At 46.1% G+C, this 23,513-nt stretch overlaps 1 protein-coding gene and 1 long non-coding RNA gene across 7 annotated transcripts in view; one reads left to right on the top strand and one right to left on the bottom strand.

The window, feature by feature from the left end:
• Positions 1-23,513, bottom strand: part of COL7A1 (collagen type VII alpha 1 chain) — a 110,047-nt gene that overhangs the window by 6,804 nt on the left and 79,730 nt on the right. For 5 of the 6 annotated variants that reach the window (XM_083489076.1, XM_083489080.1, XM_083489079.1 and 2 more), the window contains 37 exons: positions 23,451-23,513; positions 23,191-23,235; positions 19,853-19,888; positions 18,362-18,397; positions 18,020-18,064; positions 17,674-17,706; positions 17,365-17,427; positions 17,217-17,252; positions 16,737-16,817; positions 16,057-16,125; positions 15,624-15,659; positions 14,810-14,851; positions 14,669-14,713; positions 14,398-14,442; positions 13,864-13,899; positions 12,977-13,036; positions 12,270-12,395; positions 11,827-11,898; positions 11,568-11,603; positions 10,932-10,991; positions 10,270-10,314; positions 10,132-10,167; positions 9,316-9,351; positions 8,558-8,614; positions 8,260-8,331; positions 7,661-7,732; positions 7,046-7,081; positions 6,871-6,951; positions 6,168-6,221; positions 5,489-5,542; positions 5,337-5,399; positions 4,795-4,857; positions 3,995-4,111; positions 3,602-3,679; positions 2,074-2,127; positions 1,544-1,592; positions 920-952 (listed from right to left, as the gene is read on the bottom strand). In XM_083489076.1, coding sequence (XP_083345202.1) covers positions 920-952; positions 1,544-1,592; positions 2,074-2,127; positions 3,602-3,679; positions 3,995-4,111; positions 4,795-4,857; positions 5,337-5,399; positions 5,489-5,542; positions 6,168-6,221; positions 6,871-6,951; positions 7,046-7,081; positions 7,661-7,732; positions 8,260-8,331; positions 8,558-8,614; positions 9,316-9,351; positions 10,132-10,167; positions 10,270-10,314; positions 10,932-10,991; positions 11,568-11,603; positions 11,827-11,898; positions 12,270-12,395; positions 12,977-13,036; positions 13,864-13,899; positions 14,398-14,442; positions 14,669-14,713; positions 14,810-14,851; positions 15,624-15,659; positions 16,057-16,125; positions 16,737-16,817; positions 17,217-17,252; positions 17,365-17,427; positions 17,674-17,706; positions 18,020-18,064; positions 18,362-18,397; positions 19,853-19,888; positions 23,191-23,235; positions 23,451-23,513 — 2,065 coding nt within the window. Of the gene's footprint in view, positions 1-919; positions 953-1,543; positions 1,593-2,073; positions 2,128-3,601; positions 3,680-3,994; positions 4,112-4,794; positions 4,858-5,336; positions 5,400-5,488; positions 5,543-6,167; positions 6,222-6,870; positions 6,952-7,045; positions 7,082-7,660; positions 7,733-8,259; positions 8,332-8,557; positions 8,615-9,315; positions 9,352-10,131; positions 10,168-10,269; positions 10,315-10,931; positions 10,992-11,567; positions 11,604-11,826; positions 11,899-12,269; positions 12,396-12,976; positions 13,037-13,863; positions 13,900-14,397; positions 14,443-14,668; positions 14,714-14,809; positions 14,852-15,623; positions 15,660-16,056; positions 16,126-16,736; positions 16,818-17,216; positions 17,253-17,364; positions 17,428-17,673; positions 17,707-18,019; positions 18,065-18,361; positions 18,398-19,578; positions 19,615-19,852; positions 19,889-23,190; positions 23,236-23,450 lie in introns of all 6 variants that reach the window. The other variant, XM_083489078.1, reaches the window with a different exon arrangement.
• Positions 2,136-3,080, top strand: LOC310700253. The gene is made up of 2 exons (XR_014522535.1): positions 2,136-2,379; positions 2,819-3,080. It is a non-coding gene; the product is annotated as an uncharacterized lncRNA (long non-coding RNA).

The following is a 23,513-nucleotide window of genomic DNA, read 5'->3' as shown; positions in this document are numbered from 1 at the left end:
AGGGGTGTTGCCCTGCTTCAGAGCCTCCCACCCCTGATGCTGGCACTTCTGGGGATGCTTTTTATATGCATGCTACTGAGACTCCCTGTGCTGTTGAGATCCTCATGGTCTCCCACCGCCCCTCCAAAATTCTTCCTCCGCTTGTATTCCTCTGCTTCCTCTCCCAGCACACACCATTCTCCCTTGAGAACAAAGAGGAAGATAATTCGTGCTAGGTTTTCCCAAAGCTTTGCTGCTCATTTCACTAAGTTCCCATTCAAGCATCAAACTCAGCACTATAACACTATCACCCGTTTCCGGATGCTGCCATTGAACAGCTTGCTAAAATGGAGGCCATTGGAAAGTTCTGTCCTGTTTTGTCCCCCCCCCCCCAAATGAATATGATAGTGCTATGAAACACTCACATTACAGGTCACTAATACTTTGATATTTACAAAATATAGCTGGGAAAGAATTCTAGCGCCAATTAATAAATTGATTAAAAACATGAATGGGGTGATAAAAACTGTGCCCATTACAAAGGATGTAGTGAGCTGATGAAGCCTGCTGCATACCTGGAAGCACAAACCATACTGATGTATCCATGAGGTACAGGATGCTGCTCTTTACCGCTGACTGGCCGGAGCAGCTGGCATGCTGGGGTGGTGCTGAGGGGCACTGCTGCTGCTTCCCTGGAAGGTGCTGGGGCGGGGCTAGGCAGCAGCGAGGTCAGCGCAGAGCCAATCAGATGCTGCCGCTGGTGCACCAAGACACCCAAACTTGCTGCCGTTCTGCCCCACCCCATTCTGGTCCAAGGCAGCAACGCAGTTGTGGAGAGGGCAGGTCCTTGGCACCATCCCACCATGCCAGCCACTTCTGCTGGCTGGGATTTTGATAACGGCAAAGAGGAAGCTGATCCATCAGAAACAAATATACTCACGTCGATCAGGAGGGGAGAACTGGCCTCCACAAGCTGAAATGAGAAATAGGCGATTAATTCATCCAGGCACCCAGTTTTGGGTCTCAGCTGTCAGGCACTGAAGGCCAAACTACATGCTATGTGGAAGATTTGAAACCAACCGAAACATAGCCATGGGGCGAGGGGCTGTCAATTTCTTTGGCGCAGCAGCAAGTGTCAGGAAGCAGAATTTAACCTGCCTTTTCCCCTGTGCAACTTATTCCCCCGCAAAAAAAACCCTGGAGGTGGATTTTGATTGAGACAATAGCACTTGAGGGAAGAGTTGAACACCTCACAACCCTCATGCCTGCTGCATCTCCCACCTACCCCCAACTGCAGTTCAATTAAAAAAAGAAGACACCAGCCGATAATCCAGTCCCAGATCTGGGTAGTTTGGCTCGGACAGAACACTCCTGAAGGTACAGCCTGAGAAATACATGGGTACCTATCACCATGGAACAAGTATGTTTCAGGCCCAGTTAGGGTACCTGTGAAACTAGGAGGAGAAGGGCACTCAGAAAGACAGAATAAGGCGGAAGAGTCAAGGGAGAAAACAGCAGGATGGAGGTGCAGGTGGTCAAAGGCTAGTGGCGGGTGGAGCCTTACCACAGTGCTGACTCATCTCCTGCCTGACAAACAGACGGATCTCTTCTTCCTGCAGAGGAGACAGTGCAGAGCATGATGAGTTCTATTACCCCTGCATGAGTCTCCAATTGCTGATGTAGAAATGTGATATATACACAGGAAATGGTAAGAGCGCAAACTTTTGTCGCCTAAAGACATTCCAGTGCAAGAGCAGAGTCAAAATGGATGAAGCAGGAGGGAGCAAGTTTAAAGTAAGGTTACCAGATTTTTTTCAGTGAATCTGGGGACACTTTTCAACTTCAGTAGGAATGATAGGATTTTGTCAGGGGACTGATTTGTAAATCCCCTGGGAAGCGGGGACATCTGGTAACCTTAGTTTAAAGGAAATCAGGACCAAGAGTTTGACTGAACTTGACTTCCTGCTAAAGGAAGAAACTTGACTGCATTGACCACCCTTGGCTACTATAGGGCTAGCAATATTGAAATGGCCGTCCTATCCTAGAGTTTTTATTCAGAATGTCATGCCAGAGAACTTAGGTCTCTCTCCTCACCGTCATTCCAGGATCTCCCTTCTCTCCTCGGAGGCCATCAAGCCCTGGACTTCCCTGTCAACAAAAAACAAAGGAATTCAGCAAGTTAATGAGAGAAGACAATACATTATAATGCTAAGAAACTTACTCAGTTTCTGGAAGATCTGCAATATAAGCTAGAGAAGGCGCTCAGTGTCAGAAGCAGGAAGCTTCTGAATATGAATTGCTGGGAATGAAGAGCAGGAGGAGACTGCTACAGTGCTCATGTCCTGCTGGGTTGGCCATTGTGAGAAAATAACGTAAGCCTTTGGCCCTTACCTAGCCCAGGTGAGCTGCACATCATTCAGAACCTATGGTCCTAATTAGCCATTTTCTGCCACCTGCTGTAAACCTGCTAACAGCAGGACTGCTTTCAAAAGCAAGTGGCTCTGCAAGCGCCGCCAATCAGCTGATTGCCAACCCCGCAAGTGCTGTGCCTTTTACCTACAAAGTCTGATTTCAAATGGTGCAGGCAAAGGAAAACATGTCACCGGACACCATCATGATGTCAGGTGACCAACAGGGGTGCCCCTCCCCGCCAATATGCCATATAAAGGTGTGGGAAGTGAGGATCCAGTCTGCTAGCTAGTTCAAGATCTGTACTGCTGAGAATACAGCCTGGAGAGGAAGAAAATGCATCTGGCTGATAGCCAGAGATTCCCTCGCTCCCTTCCCTTTCCTCCCCACTGTGCCTAATATTTTTTTCTTTCCTGTATCCTCTTTGCAGCTACAGCTAATGTACCCACCACAAACTCCTTCCACCTATGGTTCTCAACTCCTCTACAGAACTTGCTCCTTTGCCTGACCCTGTCCAGTCTTGGCCTGCTCAGTGTGTGACTCCTTCCCCAGCCTTCCTCGTGATCCCTGGGAAACTTCTACACTGGGGCTCCATCAGTTGGGCACTGTTGATACTGTTGTCTGGAGCCTATCGGTTCCATTTTATTGGCTTGGAGATACTAGTGTGACCAAAGTAACTACTGATCCTGAAATAGTTCTTTATGTGTTCTTTTATCTATTAAAGCACTTACAAGCTGCCACTCCAAATTAAAACCTAGGTTTCGTGAAGACGTGTAGCATATATATATAAAGGTGCAGCACTGTGAGAGGCTGAAATGAGCTTCCTGTCAAATTGAGTTTTCTCACATTTCCAGAAGACTTGAGGTGTGATGAGGTTTCTGTTCTAGGGTTTTGGATTAAAAGCACACACACACAGAGAGATTTTGGTGGCAGATTTTAAAGCCCAGCCAGATGAAATCTCCAGTGAAATTTGGAGTGAGTGTATATGTATTTTGTGTAGAAAGGACTTACCAGTTCCACAATCCTACAGGCCCCTGGACAACCTAGCTCAATAGCTCAAATTCTCTGCAGAGTGGCCTGTGCACCTTGGGTAAATCTAAATAATACCAAACCAGAACTGATGGAATTCCTTCACCCTTACTTTATTTCAAAGTAAATGAAGCAACCTGCCAGCTAGCCTTCTCCAAAGGGACATACAGACATATTTACAAACCTGCTCCCCTCTTTCTCCTGACAGACCCGGGACTCCACGGGCTCCTACAACGGACTCTCCTGGTGGCCCTCTCTCACCCTAAAATGGGGAAATCAAACACACCAAGACAATTGCTTTATTTCGCTTTATTTTTTAGCACTTCTTGCATTGCCTCTCCAGCCGTCAGAAGTTATGTGGCCCTTTAAAAAGAAGAAGAGACAGCAGGTTTGGGGGGACACGGAGCCTCCAGATCATCACTATTTTGTGGGAGGGATTCAAGCACAAAACCAGAGATTTAGATTTGCACAAATGAAGCAGATCAAAGCCCTAGCACAACAAATCAACCTTTTTTTTTTAAAAAAAGCACAGACATTTGGCTTTCAGGAAAGTGGTGTGGAAATTATGGGCGCTTACCTTCTGCCCTTGAATCCCTTCTGGGCCTTTTGGGCCAATGCTGCCAGGGGGACCAGGGGGCCCTGGGGGTCCATCACTGCCCCTGGGTCCTGGAGAGCCAATAATGCCTGGAGCACCCTATGAAATAAGGAACAGAGGATAAGAATAGGAACATGGTATCCCTAACCTGCAAACAAAACTGATTGCCCCTTGCTTCTGCATAAGGTCAATATTATGCAATGCCGACATGGACTAAAATAGTTCAAATGGTAAGAAGATTTTCTCCCTGCCTTCAAAAACAAAACACACTTCACCGATAGGAGGATTCCAGTGTTATCACAGCTGCTTACAGCCCTTAACAACAGTGTTCTTGCTATCAGATGGGAAGCATTTATCAGGTGCCTACTACATGTTGTAGTATACTGGCCCACTGTTCATTTTCATTTGATGCCAATACCATTCCTTCTTAATTAATAATTCTTTTTGCCTTCGTCATGCGCTTGAATGAAATACGTCTACCACAGTTATATGTAGACAATCTGATTCCCGTTTCACATGCCACACTTTTTACTCAAAGGACCTTGCAATTGTTGACGGAAGCAGCTTTGCTTAGCAATTAATGAGGTTTCACAAGCGTCATCCTCAAAGTTGCCCAGCAGACGCACAGAAGATGAAGCACATGTCCGAAGGCATCACATTGTGTGCCAGAGCATAGAAAAGGGACTTGCAGGGATGCTCTCAAATTCTTCAGCAGTCTGAGACTACCTTTGATCCTGATGAAACCAGAAACCTCACCACCTTCCAGGGAAATAACAACATACCCTGTCCCCCTTTTCTCCTTGGTCTCCTTTGGACCCCTGTTGGCCATCAAATCCTCTGTCGCCCTAATAACAAAACACATTGATCAAGTATATAACTTAAGTGGACTTTTTAGATGTGTCTGTAAGAGTAAGCATTTCATAAAGATCACCCCCCCACACACACACAAAAGAAAAACCAGACTCAAGAACACATAATAATAATAATAATAATAATAATAATAATAATTTATTTATACCCCGCCCATCTGGCTGGGCTTCCCCAGCCACTCTGGGCGGCTTTCAACAAAATATTAAAATACAGTAATGCATCAAACATTAAAAGCGTCCCTAAACAGGGCTGCCTTCAGGTATCTTCTAAAAGTCTGGTAGTTCTCTTTGACATCTGGTGGGAGGGCATTCCACAGGGTGGGTGCCACTACCGAGAAGGCCCTCTGCCTGGTTCCCATCCTTGGTACTTCCATCTTGCTAGGATGCAGCTTCATATTACTGGCCATCCTCCAGCCCAATTAACTGAGTCCACATAAATGTTCTCTAGTCCATACCTTGGGTCCAATGAGGCCTTCTTTCCCGGGGATTCCTGGGGTTCCAGGCAGGCCCACCTCACCCTAGGAAAAGAAAGCAGAAGGTAGGCTGACCTCTCTAAACACATATCTTGCCACACACTGCTTCATTGGCATGCGCTGGGAACACTTACAGGGTCACCCTTCCTTCCGGCAAGTCCCATTCGGCCTGGCAGGCCTGGCTCTCCCTAGAAGAGATGGAGGGTCCAATAGTGAGAAAGGACACAAGAGAGGGAAATGCTGGGTGCTAGCATGGCAGTGAGCTCACACACTCTTCATAGGAAGAGCGGTTGCTCTCTTGGACAGAGGTGAGCAACCTTTTGACCCTCAAGGGCAACAAGAAGTGGTGGGCAGGCACAGTGGTGGGCAGGGACATAAGCACAATCACACCCACACCCACACCCACACCCCCTCTCCTGCTGCTGTGCTGTCACACATTTCTCACACACAGCCACAAGTTACACATGTACGCAGAATGATCTCAGCTGCATCAGGACTGCTGGAGAAAGGGGAGGCTAAAGACTTGAATACCTAGTGATCCTGATGCAGCAGTGGTTGCTATCCCTGTGCTGCAACCTTTCCCCCCCCCCCATTGCTCAGCTGATTGGAGTTTCTGTGCAGTCACACATACAGATTCTGTGTCTGCCCAAAGCAATGTTTTGAAAACTTCTAGTGCTTTAGAGAGGGGGGGTAGAATCCCCTTGCACTAGTGCTAATCCTTACACTGGCATTTTTATTTATTTAAGTACCACCCAATGTGTCATAATGCAAAGGGGGGGGGGGAGAGGAACCAAGAGAAACTTTGGCACTTACTTTCTCCCCCTTATCTCCATCCTGGCCACAGGCTCCTTTCATCCCTCGGTCCCCCTACAACAGGTAGAAGAGAAATAGAACACCACAAATAAGTCTTAAACTATTTTTATTGTACAGTTCAGTGTACACAGTTCATTGCCATTCTTTACAAAAAATTATTAGGATTTTAGAATACATCTCCTGACCCCTGCCCAGACAAAGCAACAGCAAGCCCATTGGTGACAATAGCATGATAACCATCTGGTGAAATGGACCAGGCTGAATAATACAGAATTTCCCAATAAGCTGCATGATTGAGGAATGATTTGAACATGGATCTCCCACATCCAATCCAAGGTTTTTACCCACTGTGCCAGCCCAGCAGGGGATGTATTCTGCCAGTATAATCCAAGGATCTTCACACCCTTTGCTGATGAGCTACAGAGGCACCTTTTACATGCAATAATGGATTACAAGATGAAGAAACCTTTTCTTGATAATGCAAGCAGTCTCGGGCTATAAGAAGCAACAACACACCCCACAACAACCACAAAATCTGAACCTCCCCTTTGATAGTTCCCAAGTATATTAAAATAGCGTTGCCGGAGAGATTCAGCTCCACTCTGTTTTGTGACAGGGCTCACATAGTACTTCCTTGTCTGGAAACTATCTCTTGGGATCACAGGGAGAAACACAAAAGAAAGCAAATCACACCATGCCACACCTTTGGACCTCGCATCCCAAAAGGACCCATGTCTCCTTTCTCCCCTCTGGTGCCTGGGATGCCATCCTTCCCGGGTTGGCCCTGGAGGGATAAAGAGGAAGGCAAGTCACTGTGAATCTCAGGCTGTGATCTGCATAAGAAAGAGCAGAAAGAGCAGCAAAGGACAAGTCCTCACCGGCTCTCCTGGTTCTCCCGATGCACCAACTTCTCCCTGTGCAAATACACAATATGGAAATGCTTAATACAAAGGTGAGAAGTCAAGTGGGCAGGTATGCTAAAGAAGACACCTGCACACAGATATGCATACAACAAAGATCAAAGGCTGGGAGGTGGCCATTTCAGCTTCAAAATCTAAATTAAAACTTTTGCTGGCCTCAATGAGAGTCTCTAAAAACAATGAAGACTACAAAGGGGCATCATTGTGCTGACATCTTTGAACTTTCTAACATGCACAAGCCACTCCAGAATGACAGTCTTCTTGCTAGCAGAAGTTTCAAAGCACCTGCAATGATACTTGAAAAGAAGACGAGATCACATCGATATCCTAGCTGCTGTCAACCAGCCATATTACTAATACTTTAGATTGCAACCTTTGAGTACGGCCACCCGATATTTTTAGACATGAAACCTGCGGTGTCATTTCTGCAGTCTTTAAGAAAGCAGGTGTCTCCTAAACCCACCCTAAATGACAAAGCGTTCTTCACGCCCGACATCCCCACCAGTGAAACGGCGTAATTCCTGAAGTCGTATAGGACAACAGTAATCAGTGAACTATGAGATAACCTCTTACCTTCTGCCCACCAGGACCACGTGCTCCTGGGAATCCTGCTGACCCCTTCTCTCCCTGCTCACCTCTCGCTCCCTATAGGTTATAAAAGTGAATGTTAATGAAAAATATGGGCAACAGAGAAAAGAAGTTGGTTGTCCCATCCTGGTGCTGAAGGGACAAAAATCACTTTCCAAAATTACTATAGGCCAAAGCCAGAGTTTAGGAGTCATGTGTTCAACTTCTTCCTAACCAAGATCAGACAAGCTTCCTCCCTGTTGGAACTTGGTGAAGACATTTTTATTTCAGCGAGCACTTTAAGATTTCTGAAGTTATGGTTAATTTTAAGTGATTGTACCATTATTATATCTTTTGGTAACCTTATTGTACACCAGTGAGAATTCAGAATTTGAATCTACTTCTTTTAGCCTGCCTTGCCAATGTCCTAGTAGTGTTTTGCAGCACCCCCCCAAAAAAACCCCCCTACCACTTGTTCTGAGTTGGCAACTTTATGATCTGTGTAAAATATGGCCCCATATCTGCTCATTGCCTTCAGACACAGGTATACAACCCCAACCCAATGTAAGTCATGTATGCAGGTACCCAGGGATTTGCTCTGGTACCTTCTCTCCAGAGATGCCTTGGTCTCCTTTGTCACCTTTGTCACCTTCCATCCCTTTTAGGCCACGGTCTCCCTAGAAAAGGATGGGAAAGAGGGATTATCAGTAAATAACCAGCAGTGCAGTCGGATGAGAACAAATGGTATATGATATGATATTGGGTGAAACATCAACAGGTACAAGGAAAGAAAACTAGTTGAAAGGACTAGGGATGCAGACTTCAGTGCCACATGTTCCCCCCCCACCCCCACCACATAGTAGAGGTTTTTTTTATATATAAAGATAAAGCCAAGACACTTACTGGCTCCCCTTTGTTCCCCCGGGCACCTGGTGGGCCCTCCACAACGGCAGTGTCACCCTGCAATTGAGAGAAAGCAATTGCCAATCAGATCATATGCCTGCATCCCTCATTCCTGTTGGTCATGTGAGCAAAAATCACTTTCTCCTGGGCAAATTCAAATTTTCAGTCCAGACAGCATCAACGGAAGCTTTTCGTAACAGCATGGCAAAATCCAAGGAGACAGCACCAGCTTACCTCACACCTACAGAATGATTAGAGCAATTGCAAGGTCAGGGAAAAAAAGTTTAGGGGTAACGCCACATACCGCTAACTATACCAATATCGGAAGCTGCCTTATTGTGTGTCAGAACATTGCTGTATCCAGTTCAGTATGGTCTATAATGACAGGCAGTGGGTCTCTTTTAGGCAGGAGTTTCTTTCTCAGCCCTACCTGGTGATGCTGGGGCTTGCACCTGTTACCTTTTGCATGCAAAGAATGTGCTCTACCTCTCAGCTACAGCCTTCCCCATACAGACACCACCTGACTCTCTATAAGCAGAGCTACTGCAGGTATGTGGATGGAAGCTCGTCAGTGAATGCCCTGATATCGTCTTTCCTAAGGCCAGACTAATGTGCATCAGGCGGAAACATGGTGTTTACAGAAGCAGCTCTGCCAGCAGGGATGTGTTTTCTTCCTTGCTTGCTTTGAAGGGTTTGGGCTTGGAATCCCACAAGGTTGCATTCAATCATCACAATCCTGCCATGGATGGAGCTCTCACCTTGTCTCCCTTCAGCCCCATGAGCCCAACATCTCCCTAGGAGAGAAGAAAGTAAAGGTGAAAATAAGTCTGTTTAATTCATCATTCTCAAGATTCCAGTCTCACTCAGGTTATTTTCTACTCAGACTAGGCCAACTGCAAACATATTTGGGGAATTGTCAATATAATTTCAAATATTTATAATACTGAAGGCAGCGAGACTTTGTGCTGGCCATCAGGCAATGGCTTTTCCACCTGCCTGGCCCCACCTTCCAGCCCTAGGAACCTTCTGAACCATGTTGCCACCACGGACATTATGCGCAGGTGTCTTTTGATGAACTGACTGGAAGATTATGAGTCCTGGGGGTGGAGAGTGCTTCGTTTGTTTTTGGTTGCTAGTTTGTTCATGTTGTTAATATTGTTTTGTGGATTATGAGTGCTGTAGCGCTTTGTGAATTTTATAGTACGACTTTTGTTGTGGGTGTGTTGTTTAGCTTATTGTTTTAGTCATTTTGTAAAATAAAAATTTACAGTATAAGCTAAAAAAGCCAGCTGTTTTCATTGTCTCAAGTCACTTAGACGTTGACTCTCAGTCTCTGCAATATAAGTTTCCCTTTGCTCGTAAGCCCAAGAGTGATTACACCAGTGGGTAACACTAGGAGACAAATAATCTGATTTAGCCTTCCTTCAGTGGTCTTGATCCAGAGTTTTATTCCTAAAAATATTGCTATTTCAGTGATCAGCAGGAAGGAAGGGATGACACAAAGGCAGCCTTTACCTCATTCATTTCCCTCTTACAATTCCCCACCCCAGCCCACAAAAAAAGGCTTTACTTACTTTGTCACCTCTCTCGCCTCTGTTTCCTGGAGGCCCCTAAAGACAAAACAGAAGGGAGGTCATTTCAGAATGACAACCAATGCTTATGCTCAGGTTTGAGGAAGCAGAGAAAGAATGAAGGGGAGTCAAGATATTTACTGCAGGCCCGCGATCTCCTTCCATCCCTGGGCGACCATCTTCGCCCTGGAAAAAAAAGAAGAGAAGGGCATTGAAGCAGATGAAAGGAAAGAGCACAGGATGGGGAAGAGGTTGCGGTTGTAACTGTAGACTGAACCTAACGCGAGAACCTATCACGACATTCAGCAAGCAGATGAATCCTGAAGATGCTGCATCAAAGTTAAGCGAAGGCAGGGGCAGCCAGCATGACATCAGAGGTTGTTGGAAACCAACTCCCATCAGACCCAGCCAACATGGCCAGTGTTCAGGGATGATGGGACTTGTAGTCAAGCAACATATGGAGGTTGCCAAACTGGCAACCCCTGAGCTAAGGAGATCTTCAGAAAATATCAAAGTACGGGTTCTGCTTGGGTTTCTAAAGGTTTATTCTACAGAAAGACAAAATGGTGCCAGTCGTTTTTGTTGCCTGATGGCCATGAATATCTGTTCCTCCTCCTCATGGAAACCAGAAGGTTGCTACAGACTTTTCCTTCAAACAGTGCAAAATCCCACATAGCCACCTGCTCTGTCTCTGTTTGCTGCTTGTCTGATACAGATAGACTGCCACACCTATATATTGAGGTGAGCTGATTCCACCCCACAAATCTTGGTCTAAGTCTGAGAAGCAGAATCAAGATACATACCCGGGGTCCTGGATCTCCTCGCTCGCCTCTAGCGCCTGGCTGCCCAATACCTATGGCCCCCTAAAAAAAATTAAAATTAAAAAATGAGGAAAACGAAAATCCATCCTGTTGATGTGCAACCTTTTCTCAAAAAATTTAAGGAGCCAGAAACTCAGCAAAGCTTTGCATCTATTTAAAGATCCTCAAACTTTGTCAGAATATTTCCAAGGAAAAAATAGGCTTGATATAACTTAAGTAATAAGGTATTAAAGGTATTTTTTAAAAAAAAAACACCAACCAATTCTCTGAATAATGCAAAAAACGAAGTCTCATAAGTGCAGCAGTTCATTGGTTCTTCTTTTTTTTGGTTTATATAGTGTGATATTGGGCAGAAACAAACTTCCTGCAAGATCTTAAACTGAGACTATCTGATCTGAGACTATAGGGGCTAAAACCTGCCTTTCTTACACTAAAAACTGATATATATTTTTTAGATTTTTTAACCAGTTGCCAGATTCTACCAAATTCTATAAGATTCATAAGGACCAGCAGCCCTGAGCAACAGCAAACTGTACAAATTAAGCAGGTGGGGCCATGTGTGGATCGCCATCTTTTTTTCAGAGCTTCTGGAGGCTAGTGGGCAAAACCAGGGCCTACCTTGTCACCTTTCACTCCTGGAATGCCTTGTGTACCCTATAATAAAAAAGTGATGGGGAAAGGGGGAGGAACCAGGTTAATATTGCAGCATCCACACAGGAATACACACAAGTAACACTGTGGCACATGGGATAGGATCCAGCTAGAATGCATCTATCTATCTATCTATCTATCTATCTATCTATCTATCTATCTATCTATCTGTCTGTCTATCTATGCAATCCTCACCATACATCCACTTTCAAAATGCTGTACATACCGCTGGTCCTTGTGGTCCAGGTGGACCTGGAAGTCCTGTGGTGCCCTCTCTTCCAGGAAAGCCAGTCTGACCCTGGTAAGGAAAACAGATGTCACTGCAAAAGCTTTTATTAAGCTGAGCTAAAAACGATCCATCCTTTTCAGTGAACCCAAATCTAGAACCACATGGTGTCCCTCTTCGTTTAGAACCAGGCTGGGTTGCTCAAAGGCTACAAGGAAGCCCAAATAAACTAGGACAATGTTCATTGCTATGGACAACTTCAGAATCACATGCCAATCCCGGGGCACCTATCAAAGCGTCCGATAAAAGAATAATGTTCATTCATGGAACAGCTGCACACCTGAAGCTCCTTGTGGCTCCTAAAGAGTACCATTAATTTATCTTGACAACAAAGGAAGGAAGAGCACTGGAGTTTGAAGGGTGGTGGCGGTGACCTCCCTTACCCTCTCTCCTGGAGGTCCTGGAAGGCCAGCTGGTCCGTTTTCTCCTCTCAGACCTGGCTGGCCTGGAATCCCAGCTGCGCCTGGTGAACCTGGAGGTCCTGGGGGTCCAGGCAAGCCAGGGTCTCCCTGAAAAGAAACCGCATGGCATTATGTCAGATCCAGAAATAGGTAATCCTCATGGCCACACCCCCTTCTTCCCCCATCCCAAACATCTGACAGCCATTTTCACTACAAATTCATAAAAGAAGTATGAGGCTTGCACTCATAGTTTTATAATTATTATTCTAACCTTTCTAATACACCTAGACAATAGAACTGAATAGATTATGTGCCTCTGAAATATATTTTTTATCTGGCTAAAACTCAAAAGGAACAGAAACCCAGGCTTAGAGTATAGTACTGAATGAAGCAATTTCCAAATTTACAATCTCAGCTATGGAACATTAACATTCCTCTGTATTTGGTTCTGTATTCTAAGATATAGTACTCTGATGTTACTTTTTCCTGGTTCTGATTTGCAAACCCCAAGAAGAACAGCAGTTTCTTCAGCAGGAGCTGTCCACCAAAGGCAGTGCTGAAATAGTTTGAAGAGGCTTATGCATCCTGAGGCTAAAGCTGTGTAAAGGAGCAAAATGGAGGGGGGGGACATGAACATTTCCAAAAAGCTGCATACCATGGGGTCACAGAATTAACAGGAAAGGGATTACCTTTAATCCTGGAGGTCCAGTTTGCCCAGGAGGTCCCTGTTGGCCAATCCCAAGTGATCCCTGAATGATGCAAATGAAAGAAAAAGCAATTGTGTGCCTAGATAATGAATAAATATTAAGTTCTGGTTGCTTATGTCCCAATAGACTGCACTGAGAGCACTAATGGTGGGTGGTTAGCTCACATAGAAAAGATGGCATAATTTAGTTCATTTGCAGGTGGCTCACTGACTGGGAAGCAAGGTGATGTCATGGTCCCTACCTTGGGGTCCCAGTGTCAATCTCAGGAGGATTTAGATGGTCCCCCTTGAATGGGATCCCTCAGCACTTATTTCTACACTGTCCTGGGATGAGGATGTGGTTCTCCTATCATCTCCAGTGTCTGAGGTTGAGTCACCTGCAGCTTCACCTGTTCCCCAACCACACAGAGCCATACGACTGCAGAATAGCTACAGGCCTTTTAAAGGCTGCTCACAGCTCTTCCAAGGGTAGGGAACCACTAGAAGAGAAGGTTGTCCCACTGTTCTTAAGCCCCAAGATGACTCTGAGCTCTGGTTGAGACAACAACTTCCCTAACTCAGCAGGCTCAGTGGGGACTGGACTGGACTGGACTGGACTGGACTGGGTAAGCTTCCTCTGTGGGCTGCAAACTGGACAAGAACAGGATAGTTCAGATGAAATATAACATGGATGCCCTCAGTCCCCATTTATGAGCACCATTTTGACTGCTACTGAGTTCCTGGCCACTAACAGATACTTGGGACAATGTAGAATTAGGAACATCTACGAATATTGCATATGGACAATAAAAGCACACCTAAAAGATTTAATAAACATTTGGACTTTAACCAACAGAAGCTTCAATAAAACACATGAGAACCACTGTATACCTTTTCTCCCTTGATCCCAGATGATCCTTTGGCTCCCTATTAAAATCCAAAAACAGAAAAATAGCAAAAGGTGTTAGATGCATTGCTAAGAGTGATGCTAAGGTGGCAGGAGAGAAAAGAATGTGGCAACACATTTCAAATACAAAAAAGGCACTATAAAAGAGATGGCCATCATATCCTCTGAGGATAGGCAGGAAGATGTTAGCAAGTAATGGATTTAAATTACAGATTTTGTTAAGATACTTTTTGTTAATATATTTTCATCTAGGATTGTGTTGCTTCATGAGTATCAGGCAGCTATGTTTCTACATAGCCTATTGTCCCTCCAGTCACACACACACACACACACACACACACACACACTCGTTCAATCGTTCACCCTAGGAGGTTGCCTCCCTAGGGAAATAGGCACCCCATTTTGGAAATCAGATGATGCATGGTTACTCTTCCAACACCCAAGTCACATTCATTGGACAGGGGTACCTCCTTGCCAGTGGTAGCTTGATCAAGCATTTCATTTTACATAGTACGTACATCTTCTCCAGGATCTCCAGGATCTCCTTGATTCCCAGGTTCACCCTAGTATGGAGAAAGGAAGGTTATCTAGAGGTATCTACACTGAAAATGAGCCAAGGCCTCAAGGGCTTCCATGAAGTCCTCAGCTTCCAGAGAGAGAGAGAGAGAGAGAGAGAGAGAGAGAGAGAGAGAGAGAGACAGACAGACAGACAGACAGACAGACAGACACAGACTCAGACAGACACAGACACAGCGCACCAAGGCTCCTTCCTGGAAATCTGTTTCTCACCTTTTCTCCTCGAGGGCCTGGAATGCCTCGATCACCTTTGGGACCCTGTAAAGTAGAAAGATCAGCATTGATACCTGGCTTGGGAAACAAGAGTCTGAGAACCAGAAATGGGAAAAAAGGTAATAAGAAAGGCCAACGCACCGGTTTTCCAAAAATTTCCCCATCAAAGTCACCTGGTGAACCCTAAAACAGATAATGTAGATTATCAGTACTGCTGAAGCTTCCCTTCAAATCCAGTCAACCTTCCCACCCCACCCTCAAAAGTTGGTATTCTCTTCTCCCTACACTTCCAGAAAATAAGCGCCAGGCACATTTGTTTTATCTGACTGAATTTATTTCTCTCTTTAGATTCCATGAAGACTATGGAACACAAAGAGAGTATGCTCCTTTTTCAGTCTTGCTGGAAAACATGTCAGGAGCAAAGCCACTCTCTTTGAAAAGGAAGAGCCATAGCTCACAGCGCTAGTGAACAGGCAGCACAGTCCTGACAAGTTATGGCATCCATGACACAGTTTGAAAGCTCTATGAGGTCACCACTATGTGGAAGCTCAGTAGGTCTGGCTCAGTGGATAGATGGGCCACCACTTGCGAACCAGACAAACATGACCTTGGATTGCATGACAGAAGTACGGTTAGCTATAAGTGTAAGAAAATGTAAAATAAATAAATTAGCACTGATCTGCACCCACTGCAGACACCACCACTTTTCAAGGGGTAATATTTGTACGGCAAGCAGATTTCGAGTCATAATCCTGAAACTGCTTCTACAATCCTCACTAAGCTGCCAAAGGACTCAGGTCTGCTGTATTTCTGTCAACTTGTGCCACCAGAATGCATCATACTGTTGTTCAGTACACTGTATCAGGCGGGCCCAATACATTTTGACATCAGGGGTGACCCCCAAATTGGTGCCCCTCACCTTGTTCTCTGTACTGTTTTCTTGTTTTTAGCTTACCTTCTCGCCTTTTGCTCCAGGAGGCCCCACAACACTCTATAGACAGTCAGGGAGAAAGAGAGATGGATGCTTAAAAGCAAAGTGAGACAATTACCTTTATTGGTAAATTTAATTTAATGTTCTTGCTGTTTTGTAAGCCGCTTTGAGGTTTTACAAGAATTGAATGGTATATTGAATTTCATTAAATAAAATAAAACAAAACAGAGACAATGTTCATTGTAAAAAAAATATAATTGTCTTTTTTTTTTTTAGTTTGCAAGTTACCTTGAGTGCTTCCAAGTGCAGTGGAAAAAATATTTTAAACAAATAACCATTAGAAACAATGTATATTTGGAAAATTCAGCCAGTATTTACTAGAACAAAAATATTTAGCTGAACAAATGAGAGAAAGAGAAAGCATATGCTCCAGGAAGAAAAGGAGATTGTTACTCACTTGTCCTGGGAGCCCAGCATCCCCGGGTTCTCCTTTGGGTCCGGCAGGTCCTGCTGGTCCTGGAACACCCTGAAAAGCAGTTAATAACATGTAAGACTTTAGGTAGGCTCCCTTGCCCCACAATGACAATGCAATTCTATGCATATTTACTTGGAAGCAAGTCCCATTGTGTTAAATGTTTCTTACTCCCCTGGGCTGTGCAATCAGGATTGAAGCTAGCGACTCTCAAATGCTTGGGAGCAGTTGCTTCTTTGAAGAGGAGGACTTCACATAAAAGGTGGCCTCTTTGATCATAAAGTATGACTACTGTAATTCATTTTCAAACCACTGCCCTATGTCTTGAATTCAGCTTCAAAAATGGCTAACTTGACCCTATCAAAAAATGTGATCTGTGAACCATTACAGGAAATACTTTACTGCTCTCTAACCTGCAAGCTTAATCCTCATGCTTCATACAAAACGATAGAGTTAGGTGGCTTAGAAGATTTTTTCTGGTCTGCATATGATGCCCCAGAGGTATTAAGAATGCAAAGTTGATGCATCAAGTTCATTTTCTGTAACCAAACCTTGGTTGCACAGGCAAGAAGAGATCATGTAAGTTGAGTCTTGGTGTCTTGCCCAGTCTTGAAAAGAATCACAGTTTAGATAGGAAGCTTACAACCTCACACTGTAGGCCATACCATTTTCCCAGGCAGTCCAGGTTCCCCGTCTTTCCCTGGCACTCCATCCCTTCCTGGCACACCTAGCTTCCCAGGTTCACCCTAAGACATGGAGAGAAAACAGCTGGAATTAGTGCCTGCACTTGTCTGTACACGGGGGACAACAGAGGCAATATATTTTGCAACAAAATCATTCCATATTGTTTTGGACAAACAGATTTGCTCGGAGGGCACGGTGGCCAGGGAACCAGTTGCATATTGGGTTTGTTCGGATAAGTGGGCAACGAGAATGAATCCCACCAAACAGGAAGAGGAGAATTGGTTCGTGAAGCTGCTCTTTGTCAAAAAGACAAACACAAGGGCATTAGGCCCGAAATGTACCAATGGGGGTTCAACTCAAGAAGGCACCAAAGCCTGAATCATTGAAGAACAAACATCAGTTGCGTAAAGTGGCATGGCGTGTGGAGGAGTCTGTTGGCATATGGTGCAAAGCAAGCTTACCACTTGTCCTGGCAACCCTGGAGGGCCCTGTTGACCCTGAAAATAAACACAAACAAGAAAGCATCAATAAACATGAAGGAGGAGACAAGAACTTCCCAACCTAATTTTCCAATAGCTCTGAAGCTAGGGAAACATATTGGACACGTACTGCAGGTCCTGGTGGTCCTACTGATCCTGGGAGTCCAACATTCCCCTGGAGACCTGGTAAACCCTGCAATGAAGAGATGAGAAACCTCTGATCAAACTTACACTCAGCCGGACCGATGGTACTGAATTCCCAACTAACCAGGCTTTTCAAGAAACAATGAGATATCAACAGTCAGAAAGGAAAGGTAAAACTCATGAGAACCACTTAGGCAATGGGCGAAGGCCCTGAAATGACAGTTATTAGGCTAGGAGACTAGGAACCAGCAGGAAAGCTGGGCTAGGGAGGGAAGGGAAGGCTAGAGGTACTTACTCGGATGCTGGAGCCAGGCTCTCCTGCATCCCCCTATAAACAGGAAGAATAAAACGCAACAACTCACTATTATGAACCTGTGTCTGTCAGATACGTAAGTTTCAATTGCTTCATTTTCTGCAAAGAAGAGTGTGGACTAACCACCTGGCATAATAGAGTTCCAATGCCATTTTCTTTTTAGAAAACAGAGTTATCCATGGGAATTCAGAGATGTGTTTGTGGTGTTCCCCACAGGCCATGGTGAAGGCTGGGAGTGTAAGCCTCCAGCTGTCACTGGTTTGGGTAGAAAGTAGTTCTAAAAGCCCTATCATTCTCTGGCTTCTTGGTGATCAAATCAGATACACACCTTTATTCCAGGTGGACCTTGAGCGCCCGGAGGGCCAATAGGACCCTGAAAAGAAAAAAGGCAATTATTTTCAGTAACCGAAGCACAACAAGGTTGATACAGAATGAAGGAAGCAACTACTGCCAGAAATCTCTTGTGCAATACATCATATTCTGTCTCTGATCAAGCCGGAGGTGCTGTCTCCTGTCAGAACTTAGCCTACTAGATAATGGAACAATCCAGACTGCACACACTACATATCCTTACCCCAAACACTGGGGACCCTTATTTTTCTATGCATGGTTGGCTAAGAGGATTTTAGGATGCAATAACATCTCATGGAAAAAAGCCAGTTTTACTTACAGGAGGGCCTGGTGGTCCAGTATCTCCCTGGTTACCCTGAAATGAATGAAGAAACATATTCAGTACTGGAAATGGAGCACTGAAACCAGAGTACTGAAACGTCTCTGCCTCTCTTCCTGGAGAGCTCTCCACTTTGGGACAGTTCACAGACATTTTCACCACTAAATTTCCAGAATGCAATCATTGTCAGGCCTCTGCATGCTCACAGACACTTAGGGAAAGGATTGTGTGAACTGGCAGGACACAGTACCTTTCCCAGTGATTCTCCACAAACCACACCTGTACTTTTTTGGGTGCTGCAATGACTGCGTAAGTTCCTGTGAAGTATACTTGTATACTTGCACACCTCCAGTTCACAAAATAAATTTATTTGTACACATCACATGTCTCAAATGGTTCACAGGGACAGGAAAAACAACCTCTAAATTATTGGGGTGAGGGAGGAAAGCCTGAGGCAGAGGGATGGTCGTTTGGTCTACTGCAGAGATCTTTAGCCCCTGCCTGGGGGTCTGACCTGACCCTCCAAGCACTTTTGATGCCACCTGTAAGGTCCTACTTATTTTAGTAGTGGCAGCAAAAAGGGGGAGGAGGGACAACAAAGAAAGTCAACACAGCTCAGCACCTGGATGCAGAAGCAAATGACTCCTTCACTTGTCACCAGATGAATCATTTGATGAGCAGGGAGTGGGTGATAACCCTCCTTCCTAAGCTGATATGCATGGGTCACCTGAGAAGAGCTGTGAGTCCTTTGAGTGGCCACACCCACCACTGATACGCAGGTGCTAGAGGGTTGGGCTAAGGGTGAATATGGTCCTCAGGCCAAAAAAACATGGTTAGCCACTCCTGGTCTACAATCACCCAGTGACCTCATGGTTTAATTGCTATTAGAGCTGTGGACTCTCCCTCGTGCATTTACTCTAACACAATCAACAATGGTTTACAAATATTGACTGCAAGCTTCATTATCTTGAACCCCCATTCAACAGGTACAGAGAGAGGTTAAAGTGGCTTCATTCCTTCTGGACCCAGGCCTCTGCTTTGACCGCTCTGCCAACGACTTCCCCCTGCCCCGACCTTCTCCCCTACAAAGCTTATAGTGCAATGTGAAGACGAAAACACTCCACAGACAACTGTTAGCAAGAGGCATATTGCTACATGCAAGGAGAGGGGCAAGTGAAATACAGCAAGCAGATGGGAGAAGCAAAGGAAGCACCTACCGGTCTGCCCAGAACTCCGGGGAAGCCTGGCAAGCCCTGCAAAGATCCAATTCAAATATCCAGAGAGTTAGCAAGACCCAGAGCAATCCCTCAAGCAAGCCTTGCTTGGCCCTTGCCTTATCTCACAACACAATGCCAAGGCAGAGCTGCTCCTACCGCACTAGAGACAGACAGACAGAGAGAGAAGAGAAGAGAGAGACAGCGAACAAGCGGAGGAAGCCAACCACAGCCAATGACTCAGGTCAGCTGAGGCCTACCAAGAAAGGTTACTTACAGCTGGGCCGGAGGGCCCTCTAACACCCTGCAGGCCCTGGATGGGAGGGAATGACACAGAAAACAGACACACATGAACCAGCAACATAAAGCACTCCAACAAAGGGGACAGGCTGTCCTCTGAATGGCCCGGAAACATACAGCGGTACCTTGGAAGTCAAACGGAATCCGTTCTGGAAGTCTGTTCGACTTCAAAAGCATTTGGGGACCAAGGCTCCTGCAGCCAATCAAAAGCTGTGTCAGACTTTTGGGTTCCAAAGAACGTTCGCAAACTGGAACACTCACTTCCAGGTTTGTGGCGTTCAGGAGCCAAAACGTTCAAATTGCAAGGCGTTTGGGTTCCAAGGTACGACTGTAATTTTTTTTTGGGGGGGGCGGGAGATTTGAGGCTGCTATCCTGTTTTCTCTTGGCTGTCTGAAGTGCTGAGTTCTGTCAGGCCAAAAGGGAGCTCCCCTGCACAAAGGAGCTCTACTGAGGCAGATTTAAGGCTATGGCCTATGTCACGGGTGTCAAACACAAGGCCCGCGGGCCGAATCCGGCCCGCCAGACCTCATCATGTGGCCCGTGTAGCTGCCAGCCCGCTTCCCCCTGCGAGGCGGCGTGCTGTGGGCGGGGATGGGGGGCTGGAAGGCGGACGGTGGAGAAAGCGAAGGCGCTCCCTTCCCGCGCCGTTACTCGGCCGGCCTGAGAGAAAATTTCTGAGGCGGCGGCGGCCTTCGTCCAGGGTCGGGGGGGCCATAGCGGGACTTTGCCCTCCCGGCGGCCTGGAGCATCTGGAGCTGGGGCGGCTGCGGGACCTGCCGGGCAGCGGTGGCGGAATCGCCGCCACTTCTTCTCCTTCTCCTCCTCCTCCGTCTTGCTCGCCGTTGCCGCCGCTCTCGTCTTGCTCGAGGCAGGCCTGGAGCCGGGACAACCCGGGCTTCGAGCCCGAGGAGGAGGCGGGCGAAGCAGCCAGGGCGGCTGGCGGGAGCGTGGCGGCGGGGGCCATGCTGCAGATGGGCGTGGTGGAGTGGGGTGCCTTCGCCCTCAGAGCCCGACGCCCGGGAGGGCCTGCCGAGAGCGGGAGGCAGCGGAGGTGCAGGCGGCGCGGCGAAAAGGAGGAAGGTGTGGGGGGGAAGGCAGGCCAGTGGCCTTGCTCCGCCGGAGGCGCCCCGCCGCTGCCGCCGCGTTTCCCTCACGAGACGGGCGAGGAGGTCGCTGGGCAGCCGCCGCCGCCTCGCCTGGGCCAAAGGGATGGCGCACCGCCTGCGAGGTGAGTCGCCGCCCGGCCGGGCCCTTCTGTCGCCCTTCCTGGCTCGCATCTCTCCTGTTTCACCTTATTACTCGCGAGTCTTCTGCTCTGAAGACAGATGCAAGTAATCTGTTCAGCTCCTCTGCAACCTCCTTTCCCACCTTTAGCACACTTTTGATTCCCTTGTTGGCCAAAGGCTCTACCACAGACATGTCCAAAGTCCATTTCGGGGGCCTAATCCGGCCCCTTCGGCAGTTTATGGGGTAAAATCCTCAAAAAACCCCTCAACAACTTCAACCCTAAAAAAAAAAAAAAGCTCAACAATTTCAATCCTAAAAAAAACGCAACAACTTTGGTTGGCCCTCACGGCCCTTCACTTCATCAAATCTGGCCCTCCTTGAAAAAAGTTTGGGCACCCCTGGCCTATGTGAACACCACACAGACCATTCCACTGGGGCTCCTTAGGCCTTAAGAAAGTGAGGACATGACATCACAGACAGTGTGCGGAAGCTTCCAGTCATTTGTCTGGATGCTTGAATGCTTCTGAACATTCTTATGGAGCAGGGCTGCTCCACTCAGTAGAAGAACCGGGCTGAACTGTTGAACAACCCTCACTGCAGGTTTTGGAGAATAGGAAGCTCCTTCAGTTGAGTCCTCTTCAGTAGGATGATGGCCTGCACGGGACAGCATTGATGGAAGGTGGATTCCTGCAAAAACCCACTGTGTTCTCAAGACAACAGGGTGGGGTGGGGAGTGTCCTAGAAATGGTTCGTTACATCAGCGTAGAACACTCAACACAGAAGGCAAAGCACGTTATTACTGTGGGGAAGGAAGGAGGCACACAGCAACACAGAGATGGATTCCAACCAGGTGTGAAAGGAAAATGTATTATGAAGAGAATCCTCTATCCCCACGATATCTCTTCTCCTTGAATCTCACCCTGGCTTTCTGCTTCTGGTAAAGCACTGTCTGCCCCACAAGCAGAAGGGTCACCCTCTGCCCATCACCGCTCAGGGCTCCTAGTGCCTCAGGGATTCTACCCAGACTCCATGGGTCAGAGTGAGGAGCATCACAAGTGCCCAGCCTAGCAGACACTACTATTATCAATATGTAAAGGGGAAAATAAGAGCAACTTATAAATGTTGGAAAAATCTCTTTGGAGATCTGGTACAATTATGTCTGGACTATGACGCTAGCACAGATGCTAAGAAAGTGGAGAAGAGGTAGCATGAAGTACTTCTACAATGGATGACTTTGTGGAACAGGGCTGCTACTGCAGCTTCATAGCTTGTAGTAACCAACAATCTGGTCAGATAAAACCACCAGCTACACAGACAACCTCTGGAATAACATATTCAGATGGACAAGTTCTGCAAAATATGCAGAATATGAAACAAACCTCAAACACAAAGCATTCAGAAACTAACAGTGTGTGCTTCTGTATGTAATTGTATTGCTTATGAAAAGAAATAACAAGTTGAATATAATATAATATAATATAATATAATATAATATAATATAATATAATATAATATAATATAATATAATATAATATATATAAAAATGTTGTCTCTCTGCCAGGGTGTCCCAAAAGTAGGTATACTGCTTTAGAATCCACTTTCTTTGTTCTTGACTCAAGTTCGCTGTCATCATTTCACAGTATCAGTAAAGAAAAATAATCCTTTTATCTGACTCCACTATACTTTCCAACTGCCAGCCTGAAATTTAACTGCCACTTTGTTGTGTGTTAATTATGTGTACCCATATAATCTGTTGTGATGAATTTCACTGACTCAACTGTAAACTTTTAGGCCACCCTGTACTATACAGATTTATGTGTGGCAGATGGAAAGCCTTGAAGCAAGACTTATGTTCCTGGAATGCCAGTTTAGCAACTGTTTTCAGAAGGCTATGGAGAGAAAGCCTAGGCTGGTCCTGGGGAATACGACTTGTGGATTTCAATAAGCCCACCCTCCACCTTTCTTCCAAAAATTTGAGCTCTGAATCTTTCTCTTTGCTCTCTCTTTCCCACCTTCTGTCCTACTCCCCAAATCACATACATTTCCCACCCCAATACTGAGGCTTCCTCCCCCCCACTTTTACTTACTGCTTTCCCTTCTGGGCCAGGAAGGCCTCTTTCTCCTGGAAGGCCCTAGAGCAAAATAAAATTCAAGGTCATTGAGAGAAAACAGAAGACCAACAAGGCATCAAATACCATCTCTGCAGCCACAGCGTAATACAGCATCAAATGCAGGTGGGCGTGGAATATGTCCCCAAACCCCACTGCTCCCCAAAGCAGCAACTGCGATTTCAGAACTATGTTCCCCCTGCCACCATTTCCAACAGTGGTCCATCACCAATACTTACTGGAGCGCCATCCCTGCCTCTCTCGCCGGCTTCACCTCTCTCCCCTTTCTGCCCAGTTTCACC

Source organism: Podarcis liolepis (assembly GCF_965112155.1).
Source record: "Podarcis liolepis genome assembly, chromosome: 2".
Classification (NCBI taxonomy): domain Eukaryota; kingdom Metazoa; phylum Chordata; class Lepidosauria; order Squamata; family Lacertidae; genus Podarcis; species Podarcis liolepis.
The sequence above is the reverse complement of the archived record's forward strand: the minus strand, read 5'-3'. Positions and strand labels throughout refer to the sequence as shown.